Raw genomic sequence first — 25,183 nt, forward strand, 5'->3', positions numbered from 1 at the left:
TTTGATCACTGTCAGCGTCATTCATGTGGTTGTAAAGGTTTCTTCTTACCTCATGTGTGGCGGAGGAAGCTATGGCCTCCAGCCTCTCCCTGTGACTCAACTCTCTTAATTCTGGTATTTTCCTTCCCCTTCTCCTCCTCCCCCCCTCCCTTACATTTCGAAGTCATGAGACACGAAGTCCCTTCCAACGAGTGGAAGAGTTGTGAAGACCCTCTCTGAAGTTTAATTACACACACACACACACACACACACACACACACACACTGACATAATTATGTTAGATAATATGACACAACGGACGAAGGATGTGACAAATGCAGTAGGGTCTAGCCTCACACTGGCAGCGAGCGCTGCTTCTTTACATATACTTCTCAATAAGCATAACAAAAAGTATTCAAATGTATCTTAAACTGTTTTTAAATGGTCTTAATGCATCTTATAATGTTTTTTTACAGTTTTAATGCATCTTATTTACATTTTGCCTCGAGAGTAATTACCATATAGAGCAGGTACCGTAATTATTAAGAAATGAGTCGGCCATTACACGCTCACTGAACGTATCGGGACGATGGTAGTCGCAGCGTTCATCCTGAACTCCACCTGACTCATCCGTGAAGTTATCTTATCTGGCTGGTGTACACACACACAGCCAGACCAATAATCCCACAGCTCGAGTTCAAGGTGTACACAGGTCGACCTTCCCACAGGTCGAGGACCAGGGAGACGCAGCGGTTCAGGGCAAGCGCCATCGTGGCCTCCCAGGAGACAGCCACCTTCTACCTCTCCTACGAGGAGCTGCTACATAGAGTCCACGGCCGCTACACCTACGCACTACATCTCCTGCCGCACAGTGTGAGTACGGCGTGTGAGGCGAGAGCCGCAATGACCTTACCCTATACCACCTCCTGGCACACACAGTGTGAGGGGCAGTGTGCCTCACTCTGAGTTACTGTATAGTGACACACTACATCACCACACTGATGTGATTCACCTTAATCCAGTGGAACTAGTTTTTTCCTTGTCTTAATCACCTCTCACTTTCCTCACCTCTCACTTTCCTAACCTCTCACCTTCCTCACCTCTTACCTTCCTCACCTCTTACCTTTCTCACCTCTTACCTTCCTCACCTCTTACCTTACTAACCTTTCACCTTCCTCACCTCTTACCTTCCTCACCTCTTACCTTTCTCACCTCTTACCTTCCTAACCTCTTACCTTACTAACCTTTCACCTTCCTCACCTCTTACCTTCCTCACCTCTCACCTTCCTCACCTCTCACCTTACTAACTTCTCACCTTACTAACTTCTCATGCTTGCCGACTAACCACTTTACAAACCTCACACACTACTCACCTCTGACACTTGACACGAGACCCACACCTGCCACAGACCATCCCCCACACTGACCACCAACGTCAGGTATAAACCAGCGTCCTCACACTGCTCTCATTAACCGCAACGACCCCTAGCAAGAACCAAACTACGTTGCTCTTACTGTAATATCAAGTATAGCTGAGACAGACTCCCACCTGTCGTCTCTCCTGATCATCGCGAGGAGCCAACACCCGATCACTGGTTCATCTGCTTTTTCCCCTAACAGGAGGAGGCCCACCAGGAGGTGCACCTCGCCCTACGAGAGACGGAGCCGATCAAGGACTTCCGGATACTGCAGGTCCCGGTGAACCGGTACTCCGGAGATGGTAGGGTGATCCTGGGGTGCGTCATGATCAAGTGACTTGTAGTGAGGAGAGGGTGAAAATACCATACGTTTAGGGTGAGGATGGTAAGATAAGGGGGAGGGACGACTCTGGGGCAACCATGTGTGATGGAAGAGTGAGGGAGGCGTGTGGGTTAGGCGGGTGAAAGAGCACTGATGTAGGGGTGATGGTTAGGTACAGACTAGACCACGTAAGTACTCCACTGTGGGTCAGCCATGAGCCTTCATAGCGTTAACATCCGGAACACAACCTGATCTATATGTTCTTATATCTTCATACTACATACCACCGTAGCATTCCCTCTCGCCACGGTTCTTACGATAAAGTGCGCAGGCTGAGAAGCGCGACAGTTTAACGCTTCTACAGTTCTGCCCTCCGGTTCTTGTCCTGTGGCTACCGTCTCTCAGACAGTAGCCATGGCTTTCGTCTGTTGTTTCCAGGTCTTCACGTCCTGACATCTCAAAGTTTAGATTACATTTCAAAAGCCAATGTTCGGTCATTCTAAACTGCCCATTCCTCAAACATTTTACGTCAACGAGATGTTCTGATTTAATCCTTTAAATCTATTTTCTTATCTATTGCCTTCTGGGATATGCTCGTCAGTGGCAGGGGGTCTGTAGTCTGGACGACCAAGTGAGTATGATCCCTCTAAGGCTCACTCCTGTGTCCTTAATGCTACCTCGCTAATGCGAGAAATGGCGAATATGTATGAAAAAAAATATATATATATCCTAGCCTAAGACAGGTACCCATTTATCGCAAGCCCCGTGGATAGGATAAACCAATACAAAGATGACCGTCAAAACTAATTCCACCACACATAAATAAACATTATGAAGAAATACCTCGAGATATAAAATCATGTCCTCTAAGAAAGCAGAGACTTTGAGATGTAATGAAAGTTTCAATAATGATAATAAATGATAAAGACAACATGAAAATTTCATCAAATTCAATACAGTGACAAAAGATAACCATGACTTGAAAAGGAATGATAGAAATGTGGACGAAATCTTTTCAGTTGTAAGGTTTCTAAACATTGTACCATATTACCTCCAGATGTTATCATGACAAATATCATCAAGACAATATAAATATCTGCAGGATTTTTTTGAATGGCAAAGATTGTTGTTAAATAAGGCTGTTTAAAATGGACAACACAATATGCATGTATTTCAACATACATTTTTTCATTTTATATTCACGTCTCATCCCATGAGCTTCAAGCAATTTCAGCTAGATCAAAATATATCCTTCATTTACATTTTTACATAATATTTCCGTGTCATTGGACTTCCTCCATAATTCAACCATGCATGTTTTGATCTTCAAACCTTTTCACTGTTCTTACTAATGAGACTTGTCATTCATCTATCCTGACGCCGAACTTACGCAGATATTTTCCCCAGTGCAACAGGAGGTAGTGAGTTCCAGAGAAATACATGTGAGCTACCGACGAGGTAGCAGCAGCAGCAGCAACACAAGGAACATACTCAGCAACAGCAGCAACACAAGGAACATACTCAGCAACAGTAGCAGTAATGAGGACGAAGATTCCGTCTTGTCTGTCAGCTACGATGTGGACAGGATGGTAGACGGTGGAGAGATACAGGTGAGGGTGATCCCTGTATATACTCATGGTCCTCCCTCTTGGTGAAAACATAGTTTCTTTTTTCTTTGTATCTGCTTTGCCTTTCCCCACCTGAGCAAGGTGGCGCCTAGGACTGAGCCATGGAGGAAGTATCACCACCTGGCTCCTCCTCTTCTTCCCCTTTTGATAAAGCTGATACAAAATGAGGAGACTTCCACCTCCCCGCTCCCTCCCGCCTCAGTCGTCTATGATGAGACGTGGGTAGCATTCCCTCTCCTCTGCCCACACAGTGTTCTGCCCAAACATTTACGTATCCTTCCATAAGTCACGCCCAACGGGTAATTTTCAACTTTCCTTGGCCACCACTCCTTCACGACCTCCTGCTGCTGCTGCTGCTGCCTCCTCTTGCCCACCTCCCGATCACTCTTACTCCTGCAGGTTAACTCACATACAGCTCTCTTCTCTCACAAATCAACTTCCTCCTCCCATCACTTACCATCCTGCCTCAAGTCCACATCTGTCTGTGACCTTACCTAGTGAACAAACTTACCACTCTACACCGATCTCCTTAATGCCCTTAGAGACGTCTCGTCTCTTTCCTATGACTTGTGCGTATAATGTAACTTTCCTGACTCATGACCTGTGACCCTTCTCTTCCCCGGGACTCGCTTATCCTATCACCAACCAGCCTTTTAAGCTCCCTGTGGCTGCCTACCCTGCGGCTGCCTACCCTGTAGCTGCTTACCCTGCGGCTGCCTACCCTGCGGTATCCTAACTCGTGTTCGTCTCCGCAGCTCCTGGGCAACTTCTTCGTCCACTACTTCTGCCCGGAGGGTCTGCCCAAGCTGCCCACACACACGGTGTTCGTGCTAGACGTGTCCGGATCCATGCACGACTACGGTAAGCTGGATCAGCTCAAGCTGGCCATGGAGTCCATCCTGAAGGGAATGCCGCCGGAGGACTCATTTGAGGTGAGTGAATGTGAGGAGGACGAGCCACTGGTGGTGAGGGGGGACGGCCGGGGGTGGAAACTGTGGGTTGGGAGTGGGTGAGAGAGGAAAGGTCTGACCCATGAGGATGGTGACTATTGGCATAACATCACCACACACACACACACTACTCATCATAAGGCTTTGTAACACGACCTATCCCTCATCTTCGTTCGTTGCCACGGCCAGCAGAAGGGTCCTTAGGTCATACCGTCGTGCCCAGAGGTTCAAAGGTCACCTGAGGACCAGTGTGACACCAGAGATCCCCCGCGACACCGTCTCCTGCGGAAGCTGTGGTGTGTGGAGAGGTCCTGGTGGTGAGCTGTGTGTGTAGGAGAGGTCTGGCGGTGAGCTGTGGTGTGTGGCAGAGGTCTGGTGGTGAGCTTTTGTGTGGGAGAGTCTGGTGGTGAGCTTTTGTGTGGGAGAGTCTGGTGGTGAGCTGTGGTGTGTAGGAGAGGTCTGGTGGTTGAGCTGTGGTGTGTGGGAGATCTGGTGGTGAGCTGTGGTGTGTGGCAGAGGTCTGGTGGTGAGGTGTGGTGTGTGGGAGAGGTCTGGTGGTGAGCTGTGGTGTGTAGGAGAGGTCTGGTGGTTGAGCTGTGGTGTGTGGCAGAGGTCTGGTGGTGAGCTTTTGTGTGGGAGAGGTCTGGTGGTTGAGCTGTGGTGTGTAGGAGAGGTCTGGTGGTGAGCTTTTGTGTGGGAGAGTCTGGTGGTGAGCTTTTGTGTGGGAGAGTCTGGTGGTGAGCTTTTGTGTGGGAGAGTCTGGTGGTGAGCTTTTGTGTGGGAGAGGTCTGGTGGTTGAGCTGTGGTGTGTGGAGAGGTCCTGGTGGTGAGCTGTGGTGTGTAGGAGAGGTCTGGTGGTTGAGCTGTGGTGTGTGGGAGAGGTCTGGTGGTGAGGTGTGGTGTGTGGGAGAGGTCTGGTGGTGAGCTGTGGTGTGTAGGAGAGGTCTGGCGGTGAGCTGTGGTGTGTGGGAGAGGTCTGGTGGTGAGCTGTGGTGTGTAGGAGAGGTCTGGTGGTGAGCTGTGGTGTGTGGAGAGGTCTGGTGGTGAGCTGTGGTGTGGGAGAGGTCTGGTGGTGAGCTTTTGTGTGGGAGAGTCTGGTGGTGAGCTTTTGTGTGGGAGAGGTCTGGTGGTTGAGCTGTGGTGTGTAGGAGAGGTCTGGCGGTGAGCTGTGGTGTGTGGGAGAGGTCTGGTGGTGAGCTTTTGTGTGGGAGAGGTCTGGTGGTTGAGCTGTGGTGTGTAGGAGAGGTCTGGCGGTGAGCTGTGGTGTGTGGAGAGGTCTGGTGGTGAGCTTTTGTGTGGGAGAGTCTGGTGGTGAGCTTTTGTGTGGGAGAGTCTGGTGGTGAGCTTTTGTGTGGGAGAGTCTGGTGGTGAGCTTTTGTGTGGGAGAGGTCTGGTGGTGAGCTGTGGTGTGTGGCAGAGGTCTGGTGGTGAGCTTTTGTGTGGGAGAGTCTGGTGGTGAGCTTTTGTGTGGGAGAGTCTGGTGGTGAGCTTTTGTGTGGGAGAGTCTGGTGGTGAGCTGTGGTGTGTGGCAGAGGTCTGGTGGTGAGCTTTTGTGTGGGAGAGGTCTGGTGGTGAGCTTTTGTGTGGGAGAGTCTGGTGGTGAGCTTTTGTGTGGGAGAGTCTGGTGGTGAGCTGTGTGTGTAGGAGAGGTCTGGTGGTTGAGCTGTGGTGTGTAGGAGAGGTCTGGTGTGAGCTGTGGTGTGTGGAGAGGTCCTGGTGGTGAGCTGTGGTGTGTGGCAGAGGTCTGGTGGTGAGCTTTTGTGTGGGAGAGGTCTGGTGGTTGAGCTGTGGTGTGTGGAGAGGTCTGGTGGTGAGGTGTGGTGTGTGGCAGAGGTCTGGTGGTGAGCTGTGGTGTGTGGAGAGGTCTGGTGGTGAGCTTTTGTGTGGGAGAGGTCTGGTGTGAGCTGTGGTGTGGGAGAGGTCTGGTGGTGAGGTGTGGTGTGTGGGGAGGTCTGGTGGTGAGCTGTGGTGTGGGAGAGGTCTGGTGTGAGCTGTGGTGTGTAGGAGAGGTCTGGCGGTGAGCTGTGGTGTGTGGCAGAGGTCTGGTGGTGAGCTGTGGTGTGTAGGAGAGGTCTGGTGGTGAGCTGTGGTGTGTGGCAGAGGTCTGGTGGTGAGGTGTGGTGTGTGGCAGAGGTCTGGTGGTGAGCTGTGGTGTGTGGCAGAGGTCTGGTGGTGAGCTGTGGTGTGGGAGAGGTCTGGTGGTGAGCTGTGGTGTGTGGCAGAGGTCTGGTGGTGAGCTGTGGTGTGGGAGAGGTCTGGTGGTGAGCTGTGGTGTGTGGGAGAGGTCTGGTGGTGAGCTGTGGTGTGTGGGAGAGGTCTGGTGGTGAGGTGTGGTGTGTGGGAGAGGTCTGGTGGTGAGCTGTGGTGTGTGGGAGAGGTCTGGTGGTGAGCTGTGGTGTGTGGGAGAGGTCTGGTGGTGAGCTTTTGTGTGGGAGAGGTCTGGTGGTGAGCTGTTGTGTGGGAGAGGTCTGGTGGTGAGCTGTGGTGTGTGGGAGAGGTCTGGTGGTGAGCTGTGGTGTGTGGGAGAGGTCTGGTGGTTGAGCTGTGGTGTGTAGGAGAGGTCTGGTGGTGAGCTTTTGTGTGGGAGAGTCTGGTGGTGAGCTGTGGTGTGTAGGAGAGGTCTGGTGTGAGCTGTGGTGTGTAGGAGAGGTCTGGTGGTGAGCTGTGGTGTGTAGGAGAGGTCTGGTGGTGAGCTGTGGTGTGTGGGAGAGGTCTGGTGGTGAGCTGTGGTGTGTGGGAGAGGTCTGGTGGTGAGCTTTTGTGTGGGAGAGGTCTGGTGGTGAGCTGTGGTGTGTGGGAGAGGTCTGGTGGTGAGCTGTGGTGTGTGGGAGAGGTCTGGTGGTGAGGTGTGGTGTGTGGGAGAGGTCTGGTGGTGAGGCTGTGGTGTGTGGGAGAGGTCTGGTGGTGAGCTGTGGTGTGTGGGAGAGGTCTGGTGGTGAGCTGTGGTGTGTGGGCAGAGGTCTGGTGGTGAGGCTGTGGTGTGTGGGGAGAGGTCTGGTGGTGAGCTGTGGTGTGTGGCAGAGGTCTGGTGGTGAGCTGTGGTGTGGGAGAGGTCTGATGGTGAGCTGTGGGTGTGGGAGAGGTCTGGTGGTGAGCTGTGGTGCGGGGCCACACGGTGGCATAACGAGGTACGGTCAATACATGCAGGTGTGAGGTGCAGTATGAGTGGTTGAGTGGCATCAGGTGGCTGGGGCGGGTTAACATTCCTCCCGCCACTTCCAACATGCCTCACACGCTCGTGGTAACTACCTCACAATTGCCGCCCACTTCGCAGACTACTTCGTCAGGTGAGCGCGGACAACCGGGGCTTCACGAGGAGAATCGACGAGCACTCTCGTCCGGCGGAGCAGCTGCAGGACTTCTACGGGGAGATCGCGTCCCCGCTCATGACCGACGTTGACGTCCTCTACCTGGAGGACGAGGTCAAGCCCAACTCCGTCGTCAGGCAGGGGCGCTCCACCTACTACTACTCTGGCAACGAGGTGAGTGGCCTGCTGTAGCTGACAACGATGTGGTGGTCATTGTGGCAGAAGGCAGGAAGACCCCATGTTAGCTGGGAGAACCATGTATGATGAGTGGCTCTGGCGTAGTCTGACTTCGACGTTTAATGGACCTGTCTCCTCCTTGTTCAGGTAGTTCTGGCGGGAGAGTTGGCGGACGGGGCGACGGAGGTGAACCCGATCGTTGGAGGGCAGGGCAAGGAGGGCCCCCTGCAGTTCAGGGTGTCCAGGATCTCCAGCCCTGACCGCAACGCTGACAAGAACAACTATGTGGAACGTCTCTGGGCCTACCTCACCGTGCTGGTATGACGGGGCAGGTGTGCCTACAGGTGTGGTGTAGGTGTGCCCACAGCTTTGTGGTGCGCTGCAGGTGTGCACACAGCTGTGTTGTGTGGTGCAGGTGTGCCCACAGCTGTGTTGTGTGGTGCAAGTGCGCCCACAGGTGTGTTGTGTGGTGCAGGTGTACCCAAGGTGTGGTGTAGTGCAGTTGTGCCCACAGGTGTGTTGTGTGGTACAGGTGTGCCCACAGGTGTGATGTAAGGTAGCAGGGCCACAGATGTCTGCAAAGTGCAGATGTCAAGGTTCAGATGTGACCACAGGTGTTGTGAGGTACATGTGTGCCCAAAAGTGTTGTGAAGTGTGGTAAAGGCGTACCCATAAAACAGGCGAGCTGTGAAAACAAATGCGTTCATAGTGCACATGTTTTGTCAGGTGTTGATATAGTGCACGGCAGGTGTTGAATGACAAGCGTGGTGCTGGACAGGATGTGGTGCTGGACAGGTGTGGTGCTGGACAGGTTATGGTGCTGGACAGATGTGGTGCTGGACAGATGTGGTGCTGGACAGGTGTGGTGCTGGACAGATGTGGTGCTGGACAGGTTGTGGTGCTGGACAGGTTGTGGTGCAGGACAGATGTGGTGCTGGACAGATGTGGTGCTGGACAGATTGTGGTGCTGGACAGATGTGGTGCTGGACAGGTTGTGATGCTGGACAGGTGTGGTGCTGGACAGGTTGTGGTGCTGGACAGATGTGGTGCTGGACAGATGTGGTGCTGGACAGATGTGGTGCTGGACAGGTGTGGTGCTGGACACGTGAAAGGCCAGCAGCCATAACGACAGTGACTCGTCAACAGAGTAACGTAACACGTGATAACGTGATACCAATCGTTCATCCCAAAGCTTTGTAATTACAAGAGCAATCACGGAGAGGGGAGCAACTTTACCTCCCTCCCCAACCAGCGTCAGAGAGATGATGCGAGTGTGGGAGGGGGAAAGTTGTTGAGATAATCTCTTCTTCATTACAGGACTCGTAATTAAGAAAGTCTTTTAAGATGTTCTGTCTCGGGAGAGAGGGGTTGGCTCTTTCCAATATATCCCGAGACGGGCACTACTACACACAACAGCTCTCCCACCTCACTATATGAACTCCAAACCAACCAGACATGACACACATCACCAGCCACACTCTCCAGACAAACACACACGAGTCATACTTTTCATCATTCCAATACTACAAACACCGTTGACGAAATACCTCAAGCTCCTCCTTCATGACCACGATGCCGCTACTATGGAGAATGCACACACCACTGATCCCTCAACTGTCCCTCACTCTGCACATACAGACACACACATATCGCGACACGTAGGACTTGCGTCCCGACCGGTGGACGTGGCTAACTCTCTGAGTGCTGCAGGAGCCTCACAAGGATAGAAGGGCATCCTGGGGGAGGTTCAATCATCGTCGGTTGACGAGAGAGACTTTCCGCTTTGTCCATCCTGTCCATGTTAGACTGGGTGATGCGCAGCTTTGGAGTAGAGGGAGTCCCTGGAGGGAAGGACCCGGGTGACACGAGGGCCCTTCCAGAGAGAGGGTTCCTGTGGTCATCATAAGTCCAGTATAGCACACACACACACACACACACACACACAGACACACACACACACACACACACACACATACACACACACACACACACACACACACACACACACACCTGTGCAACAATGTCTCCACTTCCCAATTTCCTCCTTTTTCATCAATCCTTTTACCCCATTGCCCCCCCCCCCTCCCCCGGCCTTCTACCTCATCGTGTCCACCACCTCCCACAGGATCTGCTGGAGACGCAGGAGATCGTCGACGACAGAAACCTGCGGGAGGAGATGAGGGTGCGGGCCAAGGAGATCGCTATCAAGGTAAGTCAAGTCGGCCCACGGCGTCGGCTTTGTCCTCCCACTCCTTCCCTACCACAGCGACCGCGCCCCCTCACCGCAGCAGGGAGACGCTGGTACTCCTGCTGGTACAACCATAACTTAGTATGGTGAACATTGTATTCTTCGAGACAGTTATCAAGCATGGACGAGTATTATCGGCAGGTCAATGATAACTCAGATTGGCGAAGATAATCTTCTTTGTCATAGGAAATATAAATGGACGCAGATTATGGGAAGTTTCTCAAAAACACATGAGGGAGATTTTTTTTTTTTCATTCTTTTCGGCTGGATGACCTAACTACGCGGCTACTGACTTATAAACCATAACTTCCAGTTGTCCTTCGTTTCCCCTGAGGTGAAATGCGAACGTGTCTGACGGAAAAATGAGACAAATGTTACATGCTTGATTCTCGACGTCCTTGATCAAGCCTCACACTATCAGAGCGGCCCGCCAATCTACCGACCTCCTCCTCCTCCTCCTCCTCCGCCTCGTGTGGTGCAGCACAACATCGTCTGTGTAGAGCTAACCGTCTCCCAGCCTGTTCCATCCCCAGGTACAGACGGAGCCGAGGGTAAATCCATCTCAGGCTCGTACGCCCGCGAGACTGCCTCAGTTAACTCACGAGTTATCAACATGCTATCAACACCATCCTGGAACTAATGTAGTTTGTACATCCACCCATGATGAGAGTCATCCTCAAACATTCAGGTGTTACGAAATGTATCCCATCTCCAGCCGTGGAGTCGGGTGTCAGCAAAGACCATAAGTATTAAACCATCGTTGTCTGTTCAGTACTCAAGTACCGTTGGTTCTGGTGGCGGGAAATATGCGGAACGCGTACCCCATCACACACACGCAGACCCTCAGCGTACGTGGTCCACCTTCAACCACGCAGTAGCATTCAATTCAGATAATTTTTATTACTTTCTGTGACCAACGTATATATGCTGCCTCATTAATCTTCTGGTGGGGAAGACTGCATTGAAAAACTCTACGTGTTTACCCTGTATAATTATGGCCATTTTAGCTCTTGTTGAAATAAATTATCTTAAATGAACTCATTCATCTCCACCCAGTCGGAACAATTTAGCGAAGCAATTCAGATAAATTAACGATTACAAAGTAATTTGTGATGTATTCATATCAAGTGAAACTTATCGTTATCCAGTCATCATCACACATCAACTGCCCACACGTGAAACTGATCATTTCTACGGCAGTCTGCCGCACGAAATGAAAGAACATTTCGGGCTCACTGTTTCTATAACTGTATACTGACATTTACTCACTCTCACTCTCTCTCTCGCTCCCTCACAATACCCATCTCTTCTCACTCCAGTTCAAGTTCTTGACGAAGCTGACCTCGCTGGAAGTGGTCAACCCGGAGAACTCGAACGGCGGGGTCCACCAGGGAGTCAAGTCTGCCTCCCGCCACCAGAAGTCCAACACGGAGGCCCTCGGCCCCAGGATGGACCACGACCTGGCCCTCATCAGCGTTCCAGACTTCGCCAAGACGCTGCCGGCCAACCTCAGCTCCAGGATATACGACTCTGGATACAGCCGGGGCTACGCCTTCGGTAAGGTTCTCTGAAGACTTTCTCCTCATAAACGACTAACCCGACCTCACACTTCAGACAGCCCAGGTACAACCTATTTCTTTTTATTTGTATCGGAAGAAACAGCTTTAATACAACTAAAGCTTAAGCTTTCGTCATCTGCTGAGCGGGAATAGAGCCTTGGGTTTCGAAGCTCCCCTGGACGACAGCACATCATGTTCCATGGAATTCAATATCCCTTTATAATGAGCTTCCTTAAATTTACGACTCGGGGCCCCTACCTTGAACAGAGTCCCATCAGTGGACTTCGATATGATCCCATCGTCAGACGCCAGTCCTAAGACCTCAGCAGAACATATTATACACATGCTGTACATATTTATGCATATTTCATACACATTCTACTTCGACCATACCAGGCATTTAAGAGTTCCCTGCTTCTCCCAGGTGACAACGATCCACACTTCGTGGTGCAGGTCCCTGGCCTCGAGCTTCCCTTCTGCTTCGACATCCATGGCAGCCCAGGCGACGTCTTCAGCCTCGTCCGCGACCAACACTCAGGTCAGTGGTGGGTCGGCCTTCTGCAGGTTGGTGCTACGTCTACATCTAGTGAGGGAGGGAGGGAGGGACTGGTAGCTGGTGAGACATTGTTACGTTGTGATGGCACCAGGCATGACAGTGTGGCCTCTTCATGCACTCTTCCGGTCATGAGAGTGACATCAAAACGCTTGGTATCGGGCATGATAGTGATATTATGACACTGTACCGGGTATGACAGTGACATCATGATACTGTACCAGACATGAGTGACATCACACACTGTATCGGGCATGACAGTGACATCATACACTGTATCGGGCATGACAGTGACATCATATACTGTATCGGGCATGACAGTGACATCATACACTGTATCAGGCATGACAGTGACATCATACACTGTATCGGGCATGACAGTGACACCATCATACACTACACCAGGCATGACAGTGATTCTATTTCACACACAAAAATCTACATTTTTTCCGGACCGTTTCCGCAGAGGTGGGTGACCTGCACCAGTGTTCACTAACAGGCGGCTCTCTTCCCCACTCCCCACCAGGCATACTGGTGAACGGGGAGGTGACAGCGGCAGCGGGCCGGCCTGGCGCCACCTACTTCACCAAGATCTTCATCTCCCTGGGCGCCGTCAATTTCACCATCACGCCAACACGCATCTTCGTCGACTGTCTGGACGACGAGGGTGACCCCACGGTGAGCAGTGGGGTGAGGGAGGGGTGCTGGAGGGAAGGAAAAGGAGGGGTGGTGGAGGGAAGGAAAAGGAGGAGTGCTGGAGGGGTGCTGGAGGCGATGACAGTCACGTCACACATCAGGGTAATGTCCACCTTCCCCGACCCAGAAGATACCGTGAGCAGGTGATGTTGTTCAGCCCCGTTGACAGATCTTCCATCAGGAGTCACCTCCGACTCTCTCTCTACTATGTCTCTCTCTCTCTCTCTCTCTCTCTCTCTCTCTCTCTCTCTCTCTCTCTCTCCCTACCTCAGATCTCGCGGCAAAATAGTCATCAGTCCTCGCTCTTGCCACCTTCCTCACACAGCAGCCTCACGCACTTGTACAGTGTTGTCCGTTCTGGAACGAGAGGAGTCGCTCGCTCCGTGTCACACGGCCTCGATCCCGTCTATGTCTTGGAGAGGTGTGGCCAAGTTTGGGACCCAGTGTCGACTCTCATGTTAGGCTTTGATTATTGAGGAAAACAAATCGTGTAATCAGTGGTTGGCATCTTTAAGAACTCCTACCAATACTGGGAGCATCATCATGCTGGCTCTCACCAGACGTCATCACATACATTCATGACATCCAGAACATGATCCACTTGGCTAACAATGTTAGGAAGGCCGCCCACACGTCACCATCACTATCCTCCCACCACCTTAAGACCACGTCCACGGTGCTTCTCTCCTCCTCCTCCATCCTCAGGTAGTCAAAGAGTCTCTTGACTTACAGTTAGGAGAGGTAGCAAAAAACAGACCCTTAATTCTAAAAGGTCCGCTTCTGCAAAGACTCCCTCGCGTGCCCTGCAGGAATCATCAAGTCTTCCAGCTGGAAGCCTCACTCGGGAAGGACAGATGACAGGTGACGTGGGGGTACATGGACAGTCTGTCTGCCAGCGCCGATCACCATCATTCGTAGCGGCAGAGAGCGCGACACCGCCCGCCCACCACACTCCCTCGTGCTCTACAGCCAGTAAGGGAACCAGAAAGCTTCAGTTAACCAGTGAAAAGTTATTAAAACTGGTGAAAATACGCGTCACAGAAAACTAATATTTCTGACGGACATACAGTATATGCTGCATGAAGGTGAAATAGCACTTCAGTAGTTCACATAACAGTATTTCGTATGTCATTTTTCTATACATGTGGCACGGCATGTTTCACGGAGACAGTCCACCTCATCAGGTCTCCGTGAAATATGTCGTGCCGCATACACAGAAAAATTGCTCGTTAAATAAACTGATCTGAACTCCTACTGAAGGGGCGATTTCACCTTCATGAGTCTCCTCACAGACCAGTGTGGTCATCCTAACATGCTGGCACGTCAGACAGTCACGGTCATATATAAGTGGATAGAGGAAAAATATATGGCACCCGTAATCAAACGAAGAAAACAAAAATCTTGCAAAATCTTAAACCAATTAGCGACTATGCGTCCTTTTCTGTTGTAACGGTGTATCTTCCACAAGGGTTGGACACTGTATTCCTGGTAAAGCGACGCGTGGCCAAAGAGGGACACAATGTTAATTCTCTGACGCTAATTGAAGTCCCATCGTCACAAAGTATGCATGACGTTCATCAAGGTCGTGCTGCGGCTCCGTCCACACATTGCATGAACATTGTATGACGGTCGGCGCTCCTGGCCAACACGAGATGAACGATGATTTCAACCCAAGACCGACACCTACCCACAAAAAAAACTTTGCCTTTGTACAATACGCTGCCCATCCCTGATATATTTTTAGACTGCACACACACACACACACACACACACATATATATATATATATATATATATATATATATATATATATATATATATATATATACATATATATTCCTATGAGTCCACAGGGAAAATGAAACACGAAAAGTTCCCAAGTGCACTTTCGTGTTATAATCACATCATCAGGGGAGACACAAGAGAGAAATATATACACACGCAAACGGGTATCACAGATAATGATAGTTTCAATCCAGACCCAATTAATGGCTTAACGACTATAAGAACAACAATTATCGAGCTCAGCGATAGGATCAAAAATTGTGCCGATGATATATATCTTAACCATTTCTGATCACTTACTCAGTAGGATGTAAACACACTTCCCCCAATACTCCAGGTATATATATATATATATATATATATATATATATATATATATATATATATATATATAATTAAAAAATCTGAAAAAAATTTATACTATCATTCATTCTGCTGATTATTTCTAACATTTTCTATGTGCAATCTTCTTTTTTCATTTATTTTGCACCATTTTTTCCTTGCATTTTTTCTATAAGGGACAACTACAACTCAGATCATAAACGGCGTCAGGAATATTGCGAGTGATACACGTCACTGGGTTCCTCCATGTCAGTAACACTACCCTAATATGTATTGTCTTCTCCCAGGTGGAAAGCGTCTCTACCTCCTTGTGGCCCTTCAAGAAGATGCGACACCGGGGAAGGAAAGGGCGTCGAGCTAAACGTCCACGGCGCAAGAGAAAGTCGAGGAGGAGACCCAGGAACATCAAGCCATGGCGGCATCAGCAGCACCCCCAGCAAGGGGCGGCACCCAGGAGGCTACACACATTATCATCACCCTGGTCCAAGACCGCCAGGCAGAGGAGAGTTCCCACTCGTGCTCAAGCCTCCGAGAGGCACCGACGACACACGATGAGTGGCCGAGTCCATCCTCAGCCTATCAGACGACCGCCACACTCGAGACCTGATGGTCGGCACATGCCGTCACATGGAGCCAACCCCCGCTCCCAAGCTACGCCGTTCTCCCCTCAGCCTCGCGGCTCCAGGAAGCGAGACTATCCGAAAAGCACCGGGAACTACGGGCACCCGCAGTCTGCGACGAACCACGTCCAGTCCCGTTATTCCCTTCAAGTCCCTGCACGGGATCTTGGAAACTATACTGTCCCATACGGCAGCCGCGACAGCGATCGCCAAGAAGCTGCCGCTGCCATTCTTTCCCGCACTGCCAGGGGTTCCAGCCACCCGCACGGCCATCACACGTCCCACCTCGGGTATCCCAACACCTTCCACCCGCAGTCGCGACACTTCATCCACCCACAGTCGTGGGTGGATCTCAACTCCCGACACGCTATTTCTCGAAACGCTCAAGATGGCCTAGAGTCACCGTCAGGTCGGAACTTTCCCTCGACCGAGGACATGAGGGAGAACATCCACGAGGCACAGCCAGAGGACCCGGTGCAGCAGCAGCAGCCGAGGTCATCACGGGGGAGGAAGACCAATCCGGAGCAGGAGGAGTCGGTGGTGCGGGAGTGTAGCAAAACGTTCAGCTGGAAGAAGGCGGCAGGAAGAAGGTACTGTATAGTATGGTACTGTATAGTAGGAAGAATACATGAAGCATCGAGTGCAATAAGTTGCCATCATATATGTAAATCTGAGAGAGAGAGAGAGAGAGAGAGAGAGAGAGACCAGTTGGCCTAAAGCTAGGTTTTCTTACTGAACACATGAGGTCGTTTATCTATTTACAATTTGATAATGGTAAGTCACTGATTTAGAACAAATCATTTGGTCTCTTCCTGAGGCAGTCAGTTATACAGGCAATCAGAACTTACACAGGCAGCTCATTTTCCAGTACTGAGTTATTATATATATATACATATATATATATATATATATATATATATATATATATATATATATATATGTATATATCCTTGTATCGTCACGCAAATTTTTTCACTGCAGTGACGGAAACCATGTGTACGTCGAGTAGTGTACCTATATCGATGTCTTTAAATTGCTCAGTACTTGAAAATATTCAGTAAATTTACCGAAGATTCTTGGCTTCTACAGACACAATAGTTTCACATCCATCAATCTTTCCGGTTGAGGATTGCCTCTTAATCCAGGTATCAGCTTTGTTGGCCTAGGCTGGAGCAAGCTCGGTGCGTGCATGTCACGTCCTTAACACTCCTCCATCACACAAGTCCTTCCATGTACTCCACGTTTCCTTGTAAACTGCCAGGACGGGTTATTGGCAACATTACGCAGACGCTCCCCACTATTCACAGACACACACACACACACAGACGAGGCTCAGGTCCTGCTTACTTACAGGAGACAACTGTAAGTAGCGTTTGGTTGGGACTTTCCAAGGCTCAAGTATGGATGATATTCATGACGCGTCGTTCCCTCAGTCTCACACGCACGCATTAAAGGCTCAGGTCTTTGGCGACACCTGGAGGGCCGTCGTCCCTCGGCAGTCTAACGCTGGTCCTATGCTACTGCAGGTACGGCGACGTGGTGGTGGCGCTCAGGAACCGTCGGAAACTGGACCTGCTGCTGGGTGACGTGGACGCTAACCTCCTGGTGACGCGCACCAAGAACAGACACGGCCAACACTTCCTGGGCTTCTACCTGGAGAACCACCGGGTCCTCTCCCTAACACCACTGGCATCATCGGTACGTTCACCTCACACCAACGACGATATATATATATATATATATATATATATATATATATATATATATATATATATATATATTGTAAACAATGTGGTATTTTCTTTAATACTGGTGGGTTTATTTTTTTCTCGCCATACATTTTTCTCTTCATCTGAGAAACGTGACTCAAATATCGTCTATCTATTTTCTGCAATGTAGCAACCAAAAGTAAGGTAACCACTATTTACTAACCAGTAAGTCAGGGGACCTAACCAACACTTCAGTGGTATGTACAGTCATGTAACTCCTGGATCCAGTGTTTACCTGGAGTCTCCTGCATCTATAAGTCTGATCACACCAGCCTGAGACGAGGTCAGTTTTGACTCCTTGACCAGGCTGGTGCCTGCCACGCTGCAGCTGTAAAAGCCTCCCTCGAAGAAAACGTGATCCCTGAATATGATACCAGTAAAGGAAAATGCCTGTGCACTTTTCCGTTTTGGGGTTGAATGAAACCCCTCTCCTCTCTCTCTCTCTCCTCTCTCTCTCTCTCTCTCTCCCTACCTCAGATCTCGGGGCAAAATAGTCATCAGTCCTCGCTCTTGCCACCTTCCTCACACAGCAGCCTCACGCACTTGTACAGTGTTGTCCGTTCTGGAACGAGAGGAGTCGCTCGCTCCGTGTCACACGGCCTCGATCCCGTCTATGTCTTGGAGAGGTGTGGCCAAGTTTGGGACCCAGTGTCGACTCTCATGTTAGGCTTTGATTATTGAGGAAAACAAATCGTGTAATCAGTGGTTGGCATCTTTAAGAACTCCTACCAATACTGGGAGCATCATCATGCTGGCTCTCACCAGACGTCATCACATACATTCATGACATCCAGAACATGATCCACTTGGCTAACAATGTTAGGAAGGCCGCCCCCACGTCACCATCACTATCCTCCCACCACCTTAAGACCACGTCCACGGTGCTTCTCTCCTCCTGCTCCATCCTCAGGTAGTCAAAGAGTCTCTTGACTTACAGTTAGGAGAGGTAGCAAAAAACAGACACTTAATTCTAAAAGGTCCGCTTCTGCAAAGACTCCCTCGCGTGCCCTGCAGGAATCATCAAGTCTTCCAGCTGGAAGCCTCACTCGGGAAGGACAGATGACAGGTGACGTGGGGGTACATGGACAGTCTGTCTGCCAGCGCCGATCACCATCATTCGTAGCGGCAGAGAGCGCGACACCGCCCGCCCACCACACTCCCTCGTGCTCTACAGCCAGTAAGGGAACCAGAAAGCTTCAGTTAACCAGTGAAAAGTTATTAAAACTGGTGAAAATACGCGTCACAGAAAACTAATATTTCTGACGGACATACAGTATATGCTGCATGAAGGTGAAATAGCACTTCAGTAGTTCACAAAATAGTATTTCGTATGTCATTTTTCTATACATGTGGCACGGCATGTTTCACGGAGACAGTCCACTTCGTCAGGTCTCCGTGAAACATGTGCCGCATATACAGAAAAATTGCTCATTAAATAAACTGATCTAAACTCCTACTGAAGTGCGATTTCACCTTCATGAGTCTCCTCACAGACCAGTGTGATCATCCTAACATGCTGGCACGTCAGACAGTCACGGTCATATATAAGTGGATAGAGGAAAAATATATGGCACCCGTAATCAAACGAAGAAAACAAAAATCTTGCAAAATCTTAAACCAATTAGCGACTATGCGTCCTTTTCTGTTGTAACGGTGTATCTTCCACAAGGGTTGGACACTGTATTCCTGGTAAGGCGACGCGTGGCCAAAGAGGGACGCAATGTTAATTCTCTGACGCTAACTTAAGTCCCATCGTCACAAAGTATGCATGACGTTCATCAAGGTCGTGCTGCGGCTCGTCCACACATTGCATGAACATTGTATGAAGGTCGGCGCTCCTGGCCAACACGAGATGAACGATGAATTCAACCCAAGACCGACACCTACCCACAAAAAAAACTTTGCCTTTGTAAAATACGCTGCCCATCCCTGATATATTTTTAGACTGCACATATATATATATATATATATATATATATATATATATATATATATATATATATATATATATATATATATATATATTTTTTTTTTTTTTTCAAACTATTCGCCATTTCCCGCGTTAGCGAGGTAGCGTTAAGAACAGAGAGCTGGGCCATTGAGGGACTATCCTCACCTGGCCCCCTTCTCTGTTCCTTCTTTTTGGAAAATAAAAAAAATTGAGAGGGGAGGATTTCCAGCCCCCCGCTCCCTTCCCTTTTAGTCGCCTTCTACGACACGCAGGGAATACGTGGGAAGTATTCTTTCTCCCCTATCCCCAGGGATATATATATATATATATATATATATATATATATATATATATATATATATATATATATATATATATATATATATTCCTATGAGTCCACAGGGAAAATGAAACACGAAAAGTTCCCAAGTGCACTTTCGTGTTATAATCACATCATCAGGGGAGACAAGAGAGAAATATATACACACGCAAACGGGTATCACAGATAATGATAGTTTCAATCCAGACCCAATTAATGGCTTAACGACTATAAGAACAACAATTATCGAGCTTAGCGATAGGATCAAAAATTGTGCCGATGATATATATCTTAACCATTTCTGATGACTTACTCAGAAGGATGTAAACACACTTCCCCCCAATACTCCAGGTATATATATATATATATATATATATATATATATATATATATATATATATATATATAATTAAAAAATGTGAAAAAAATTTATACTATCATTCATTCTGCTGATTATTTCTAACATTTCCTATGTGCAATCTTCTTTTTTCATCTATTTTGCACCATTTTTTCCTTGCATTTTTTCTATAAGGGACAACTGCAACTCAGATCATAAACGGCGTCAGGAATATTGCGAGTGATACACGTCACTGGGTTCCTCCATGTCAGTAACACTACCCTAATATGTATTGTCTTCTCCCAGGTGGAAAGCGTTTCTACCTCCTTGTGGCCCTTCAAGAAGATGCGACACCGGGGAAGGAAAGGGCGTCGAGCCAAACGTCCACGGCGCAAGAGAAAGTCGAGGAGGAGACCCAGGAACATCAAGCCATGGCGGCATCAGCAGCACCCCCAGCAAGGGGCGGCACCCAGGAGGCTACACACATTATCATCACCCTGGTCCAAGACCGCCAGGCGGAGGAGAGTTCCCACTCGTGCTCAAGCCTCCGAGAGGCACCGACGACACACGATGAGTGGCCGAGTCCATCCTCAGCCTATCAGACGACCGCCACACTCGAGACCTGATGGTCGGCACATGCCGTCACATGGAGCCAACCCCAGCTCCCAAGCTACGCCGTTCTCCCCTCAGCCTCGCGGCTCCAGGAAGCGAGACTATCCGAAAAGCACCGGGAACTACGGGCACCCGCAGTCTGCGACGAACCACGTCCAGTCCCGTTATTCCCTTCAAGTCCCTGCACGGGATCTTGGAAACTATACTGTCCCATACGGCAGCCGCGACAGCGATCGCCAAGAAGCTGCCGCTGCCATTCTTTCCCGTACTGCCAGGGGTTCCAGCCACCCGCACGCCCACCACACGTCCCACCTCGGGTATCCCAACACCTTCCACCCGCAGTCGCGACACTTCATCCACCCACAGTCGTGGGTGGATCTCAACTCCCGACACGCTATTTCTCGAAACGCTCAAGATGGTCTAGAGTCACCGTCAGGTCGGAACTTTCCCTCGACCGAGGACATGAGGGAGAACATCCACGAGGCACAGCCAGAGGACCCGGTGCAGCAGCAGCAGCCGAGGTCATCACGGGGGAGGAAGACCAATCCGGAGCAGGAGGAGTCGGTGGTGCGGGAATGTAGCAAAACGTTCAGCTGGAAGAAGGCGGCAGGAAGAAGGTACTGTATAGTATGGTACTGTATAGTAGGAAGAATACATGAAGGATCGAGTGCAATAAGTTGCCATCATATATGTAAATCTGAGAGAGAGAGAGAGAGAGAGAGAGAGAGAGGACCAGTTGGCCTAAAGCTAGGTTTCCTACTGAACACATGAGGTCGTTTATCTATTTACAATTTGATAATGGTAAGTCACTGATTTAGAACAAATCATTTGGTCTCTTCCTGAGGCAGTCAGTTATACAGGCAATCAGAACTTACACAGGCAGCTCATTTTCCAGTACTGAGTTATCATAATATATATATATATATATATATATATATATATATATATATATATATATATATATATATATATATATATATATATCCTTGTATCGTCACGCAAATTTTTTCACTGCAGTGACGGAAACCATGTGTACGTCGAGTAGTGTACCTATATCGATGTCTTTAAATTGCTCAGTACTTGAAAATATTCAGTAAATTTACCGAAGATTCTTGGCTTCTACAGACACAATAGTTTCACATCCATCAATCTTTTCGGTTGAGGATTGCCTCTTAATCCAGGTATCAGCTTTGTTGGCCTAGGCTGGAGAAAGCTCGGTGCGTGCATGTCACATCCTTAACACTCCTCCATTACACAAGTCCTTCCATGTACTCCACGTTTCCTTGTAAACTGCCAGGACGGGTTATTGGCAACATTACGCAGACGCTCCCCACTATTCACAGACACACAGACGAGGCTCAGGTCCTGCTTACTTACAGGAGACAACTGTAAGTAGCGTTTGGTTGGGACTTTCCAAGGCTCAAGTATGGATGATATTCATGACGCGTCGTTCCCTCAGTCTCACACGCACGCATTAAAGGCTCAGGTCTTTGGCGACACCTGGAGGGCCGTCGTCCCTCGGCAGTCTAACGCTGGTCCTATGCTACTGCAGGTACGGCGACGTGGTGGTGGCGCTCAGGAACCGTCGGAAACTGGACCTGCTGCTGGGTGACGTGGACGCTAACCTCCTGGTGACGCGCACCAAGAACAGACACGGCCAACACTTCCTGGGCTTCTACCTGGAGAACCACCGGGTCCTCTCCCCTAACACCACTGGCATCATCGGTACGTTCACCTCACACCAACGACGATATATATATATATATATATATATATATATATATATATATATATATATATATATTGTAAACAATGTGGTATTTTCTTTAATACTGGTGGGTTTATTTTTTTCTCGCCATACATTTTTCTCTTCATCTGAGAAACTGTTGACTCAAATATCGTCTATCTATTTTCTGCAATGTAGCAACCAAAAGTAAGGTAACCACTATTTACTAACCAGTAAGTCAGGTGACCTAACCAACACTTCAGTGGTATGTACAGTCATGTAACTCCTGGATCCAGTGTTTACCTGGAGTCTCCTGCATCTATAAGTCTGATCACACCAGCCTGAGACGAGGTCAGTCTGACTCCTTGACCAGGCTGGGTGCCTGCCACGCTGCAGCTGTAGAGCCTCCCTCGGAAGAAAACGTGATCCCTGAATATGATACCAGTAAAGGAAAATGCGCCTGTGCACTTTTCCGTTTTGAGTTGAATGACCTCTCTCTCTCTCTCTCTCTCCTCTCCAGCGACGATTTTAAACACATGCAACGCAACGCTGTGTGGCACCTGCAAACGTCTTGAAATGTCTAGATTGTTTTCCTTTGTTCCAGTTATGTATTGTCATTGTGAAGGACCTGAAAGCAGCCTGCGGTGGCCTACCTTCAACCTTACGATACCAAACATCCTTCCCCCCCCCAATAAAAAAAAGTAGAATGAAATTTATCTACGGGTACGAGTACGTCATCTGACCTACATCAAGATTGTGTCCATCACCCTCAGTACATGGGTGTACGATCATCCTACGTCACTCAACTGTATTGAAAATTCACCGATTTCTCTTGAGAGAACCCCCGAGCCGACCCATGTGAGGATGTGGTCAACACCATACCCACTCACCTCCCTCCGCGGCTGCCAACCAGGTCGTCGATCTGGGGGAAGGAGAAAAGCCTCACACAAATTTACTCGCTTTGTCCTGAGGGATATATACAGAGAGAGAGAGAGAGAGAGAGAGAGAGAGAGAGAGAGAGAGTGAGACTCAGTGAAGGAGGCCGGCGTGATAACAGTCTTGAAACTGGTAGGGTCAGAGTTGGAGTCGATCAAGATCAAAACAAAGCTGTGTAAACGAATACACACATTTTTTCCCCATTATACCACGACTGTGGATATTGTAATTATACATTCTATACAACGTATGTTCACTAGGAATTACCTAGCTGGCATTTACATATAACATGTATTTTCAAGGCACTTTACCGTTTCTCCAGAATCTATGCATATATACATTTCATATACAGTACTCAATGTATAGAATGTATGACTAAACATGTGTACATACAAAACATACATCGTCTTAACCACAAACTTACAACATGATCTGTACATCTGGTGATACCATTTATGTACATATATTACATGTTACACACGTCGTGTACTGCCACACACACACACACACACCCGACTCACCTGTGCTCCTCCTCATGTTTCAGGTCAGTTCGCCTACAAGACCGTGGGGACCATCGGCTCCGGGAGGAACACAGCCCAGACCTCGCAAGCCAAGGAGTGAGTTGCCACCGACGTGGTGAGAGGGAGGAGGGGAGGTATTAACTGGGTTGGGTGAGGGAGAGTACTGGGGAGGTATTATCTGGGATGGGTGAGGGAGAGTACTGGGGAGGTATTATCTGGGTTGGGTGAGGGAGAGTACTGGGGAGGTATTATCTGGGATGGGTGAGGGAGAGTACTGGGGAGGTATTATCTGGGATGGGTGAGGGAGAGTACTGGGGAGGTATTATCTGGGATGGGTGAGGGAGAGTACTGGGGAGGTATTAACTGGGTTGGGTGAGGGAGAGTACTGGGGAGGTATTATCTGGGATGGGTGAGGGAGAGTACTAAGAGCTGGCTATTACCTGGAGTGAATGAGGAAGGAAGGAGGGGTTAACAAGCGGGTCAGGGAGGTGAACGACTCGTGTGTTTCATTTTAATCACAAACATTTTTCCTCTGTGTTCATGTGTCACATACAGTCCCTCAATTTTCCCTCTTTTCCCCAGTCATTTACATCAATAGGTTCTTTCGTCTCTTCACTCATTTACATTATCTCATGTTTTTCTTTCCTCACACCTATCATCACCTCACTCGTTTCAACGCATTCACACGTATTTTCGGAGTCTCGGTACCTCACTGCACTCCCTCAACCTCATCCGAATCATATCCGTCGTGTTCTCCCTCACAGTCGTATGGAATGTTTACCTCGCACCTCTTTGCCTCATTCATAACATAGTCTTGTATAGATGCGATGTTATGGCTTCCTTCGACGCAAGCGGCCTCGTGGTCTTTTTCCCGTCACCTTACTCCAACACAACCCACCAGCCTCTGATCCCAAGCCAATCTCGTGCGTTAAACAGTTCGCTGTGTGACAGAGCTGCCTGTGACATTACCATTAGCGGCAAGGCCGACTACGCTTCTGAGAGCAAACCTGATGAAAAAAGTATGGCTTTCCGGGTATCTGGAATATTCACATCTCTCCATTTTCTCTCTCTTTCTTGATTGAAAAATCAAAATGCTTTTGTTTCAAGACAAACTGAGCAGACCGCAAGTATCCTCACAACCGACCCAAGAGAAGGTAGCTACTACTCTCACCAATAACAGAAACACCATCCACTTAACCTTACCTACCTACCAGCCAACGACATGCCTCATCACACCCTACCTACTCCACACCAGTACCATCCATCCACCAATCAATGACCTCACCCAACGCCCCCGTCCCGTCCACCTTAGCACCACCTCATTTCTCACTCACGTCACTCCTGGCAGTCATTACTCACCTGCCATTCTCACCACCCAGTCAATAACCTCTTCCACCACTTGGCCCATCCGTTCCGCGGTCCACCCA

At 49.1% G+C, this 25,183-nt stretch overlaps 1 protein-coding gene across 1 annotated transcript in view; it reads left to right on the forward strand.

The window, feature by feature from the left end:
* LOC139749662 (uncharacterized) overlaps positions 1 to 25,183 on the forward strand; it is a 196,583-nt gene that overhangs the window by 168,861 nt on the left and 2,539 nt on the right. Inside the window, exons 5-20 of the mRNA XM_071663827.1 lie at positions 708 to 852; positions 1,600 to 1,699; positions 3,127 to 3,329; positions 4,103 to 4,341; positions 7,572 to 7,779; positions 7,930 to 8,100; positions 9,908 to 9,991; positions 11,350 to 11,587; positions 12,014 to 12,127; positions 12,669 to 12,820; positions 15,253 to 16,175; positions 17,112 to 17,310; positions 17,661 to 17,730; positions 20,179 to 21,190; positions 22,126 to 22,298; positions 23,780 to 23,852. Coding sequence (XP_071519928.1) covers positions 708 to 852; positions 1,600 to 1,699; positions 3,127 to 3,329; positions 4,103 to 4,341; positions 7,572 to 7,779; positions 7,930 to 8,100; positions 9,908 to 9,991; positions 11,350 to 11,587; positions 12,014 to 12,127; positions 12,669 to 12,820; positions 15,253 to 16,175; positions 17,112 to 17,310; positions 17,661 to 17,730; positions 20,179 to 21,190; positions 22,126 to 22,298; positions 23,780 to 23,852 — 4,104 coding nt within the window. The remainder of the gene's footprint in view (positions 1 to 707; positions 853 to 1,599; positions 1,700 to 3,126; positions 3,330 to 4,102; positions 4,342 to 7,571; positions 7,780 to 7,929; positions 8,101 to 9,907; positions 9,992 to 11,349; positions 11,588 to 12,013; positions 12,128 to 12,668; positions 12,821 to 15,252; positions 16,176 to 17,111; positions 17,311 to 17,660; positions 17,731 to 20,178; positions 21,191 to 22,125; positions 22,299 to 23,779; positions 23,853 to 25,183) is intronic.

Source organism: Panulirus ornatus, chromosome 8 (assembly GCF_036320965.1).
Source record: "Panulirus ornatus isolate Po-2019 chromosome 8, ASM3632096v1, whole genome shotgun sequence".
Taxonomy (NCBI): Eukaryota; Metazoa; Arthropoda; class Malacostraca; order Decapoda; family Palinuridae; genus Panulirus; species Panulirus ornatus.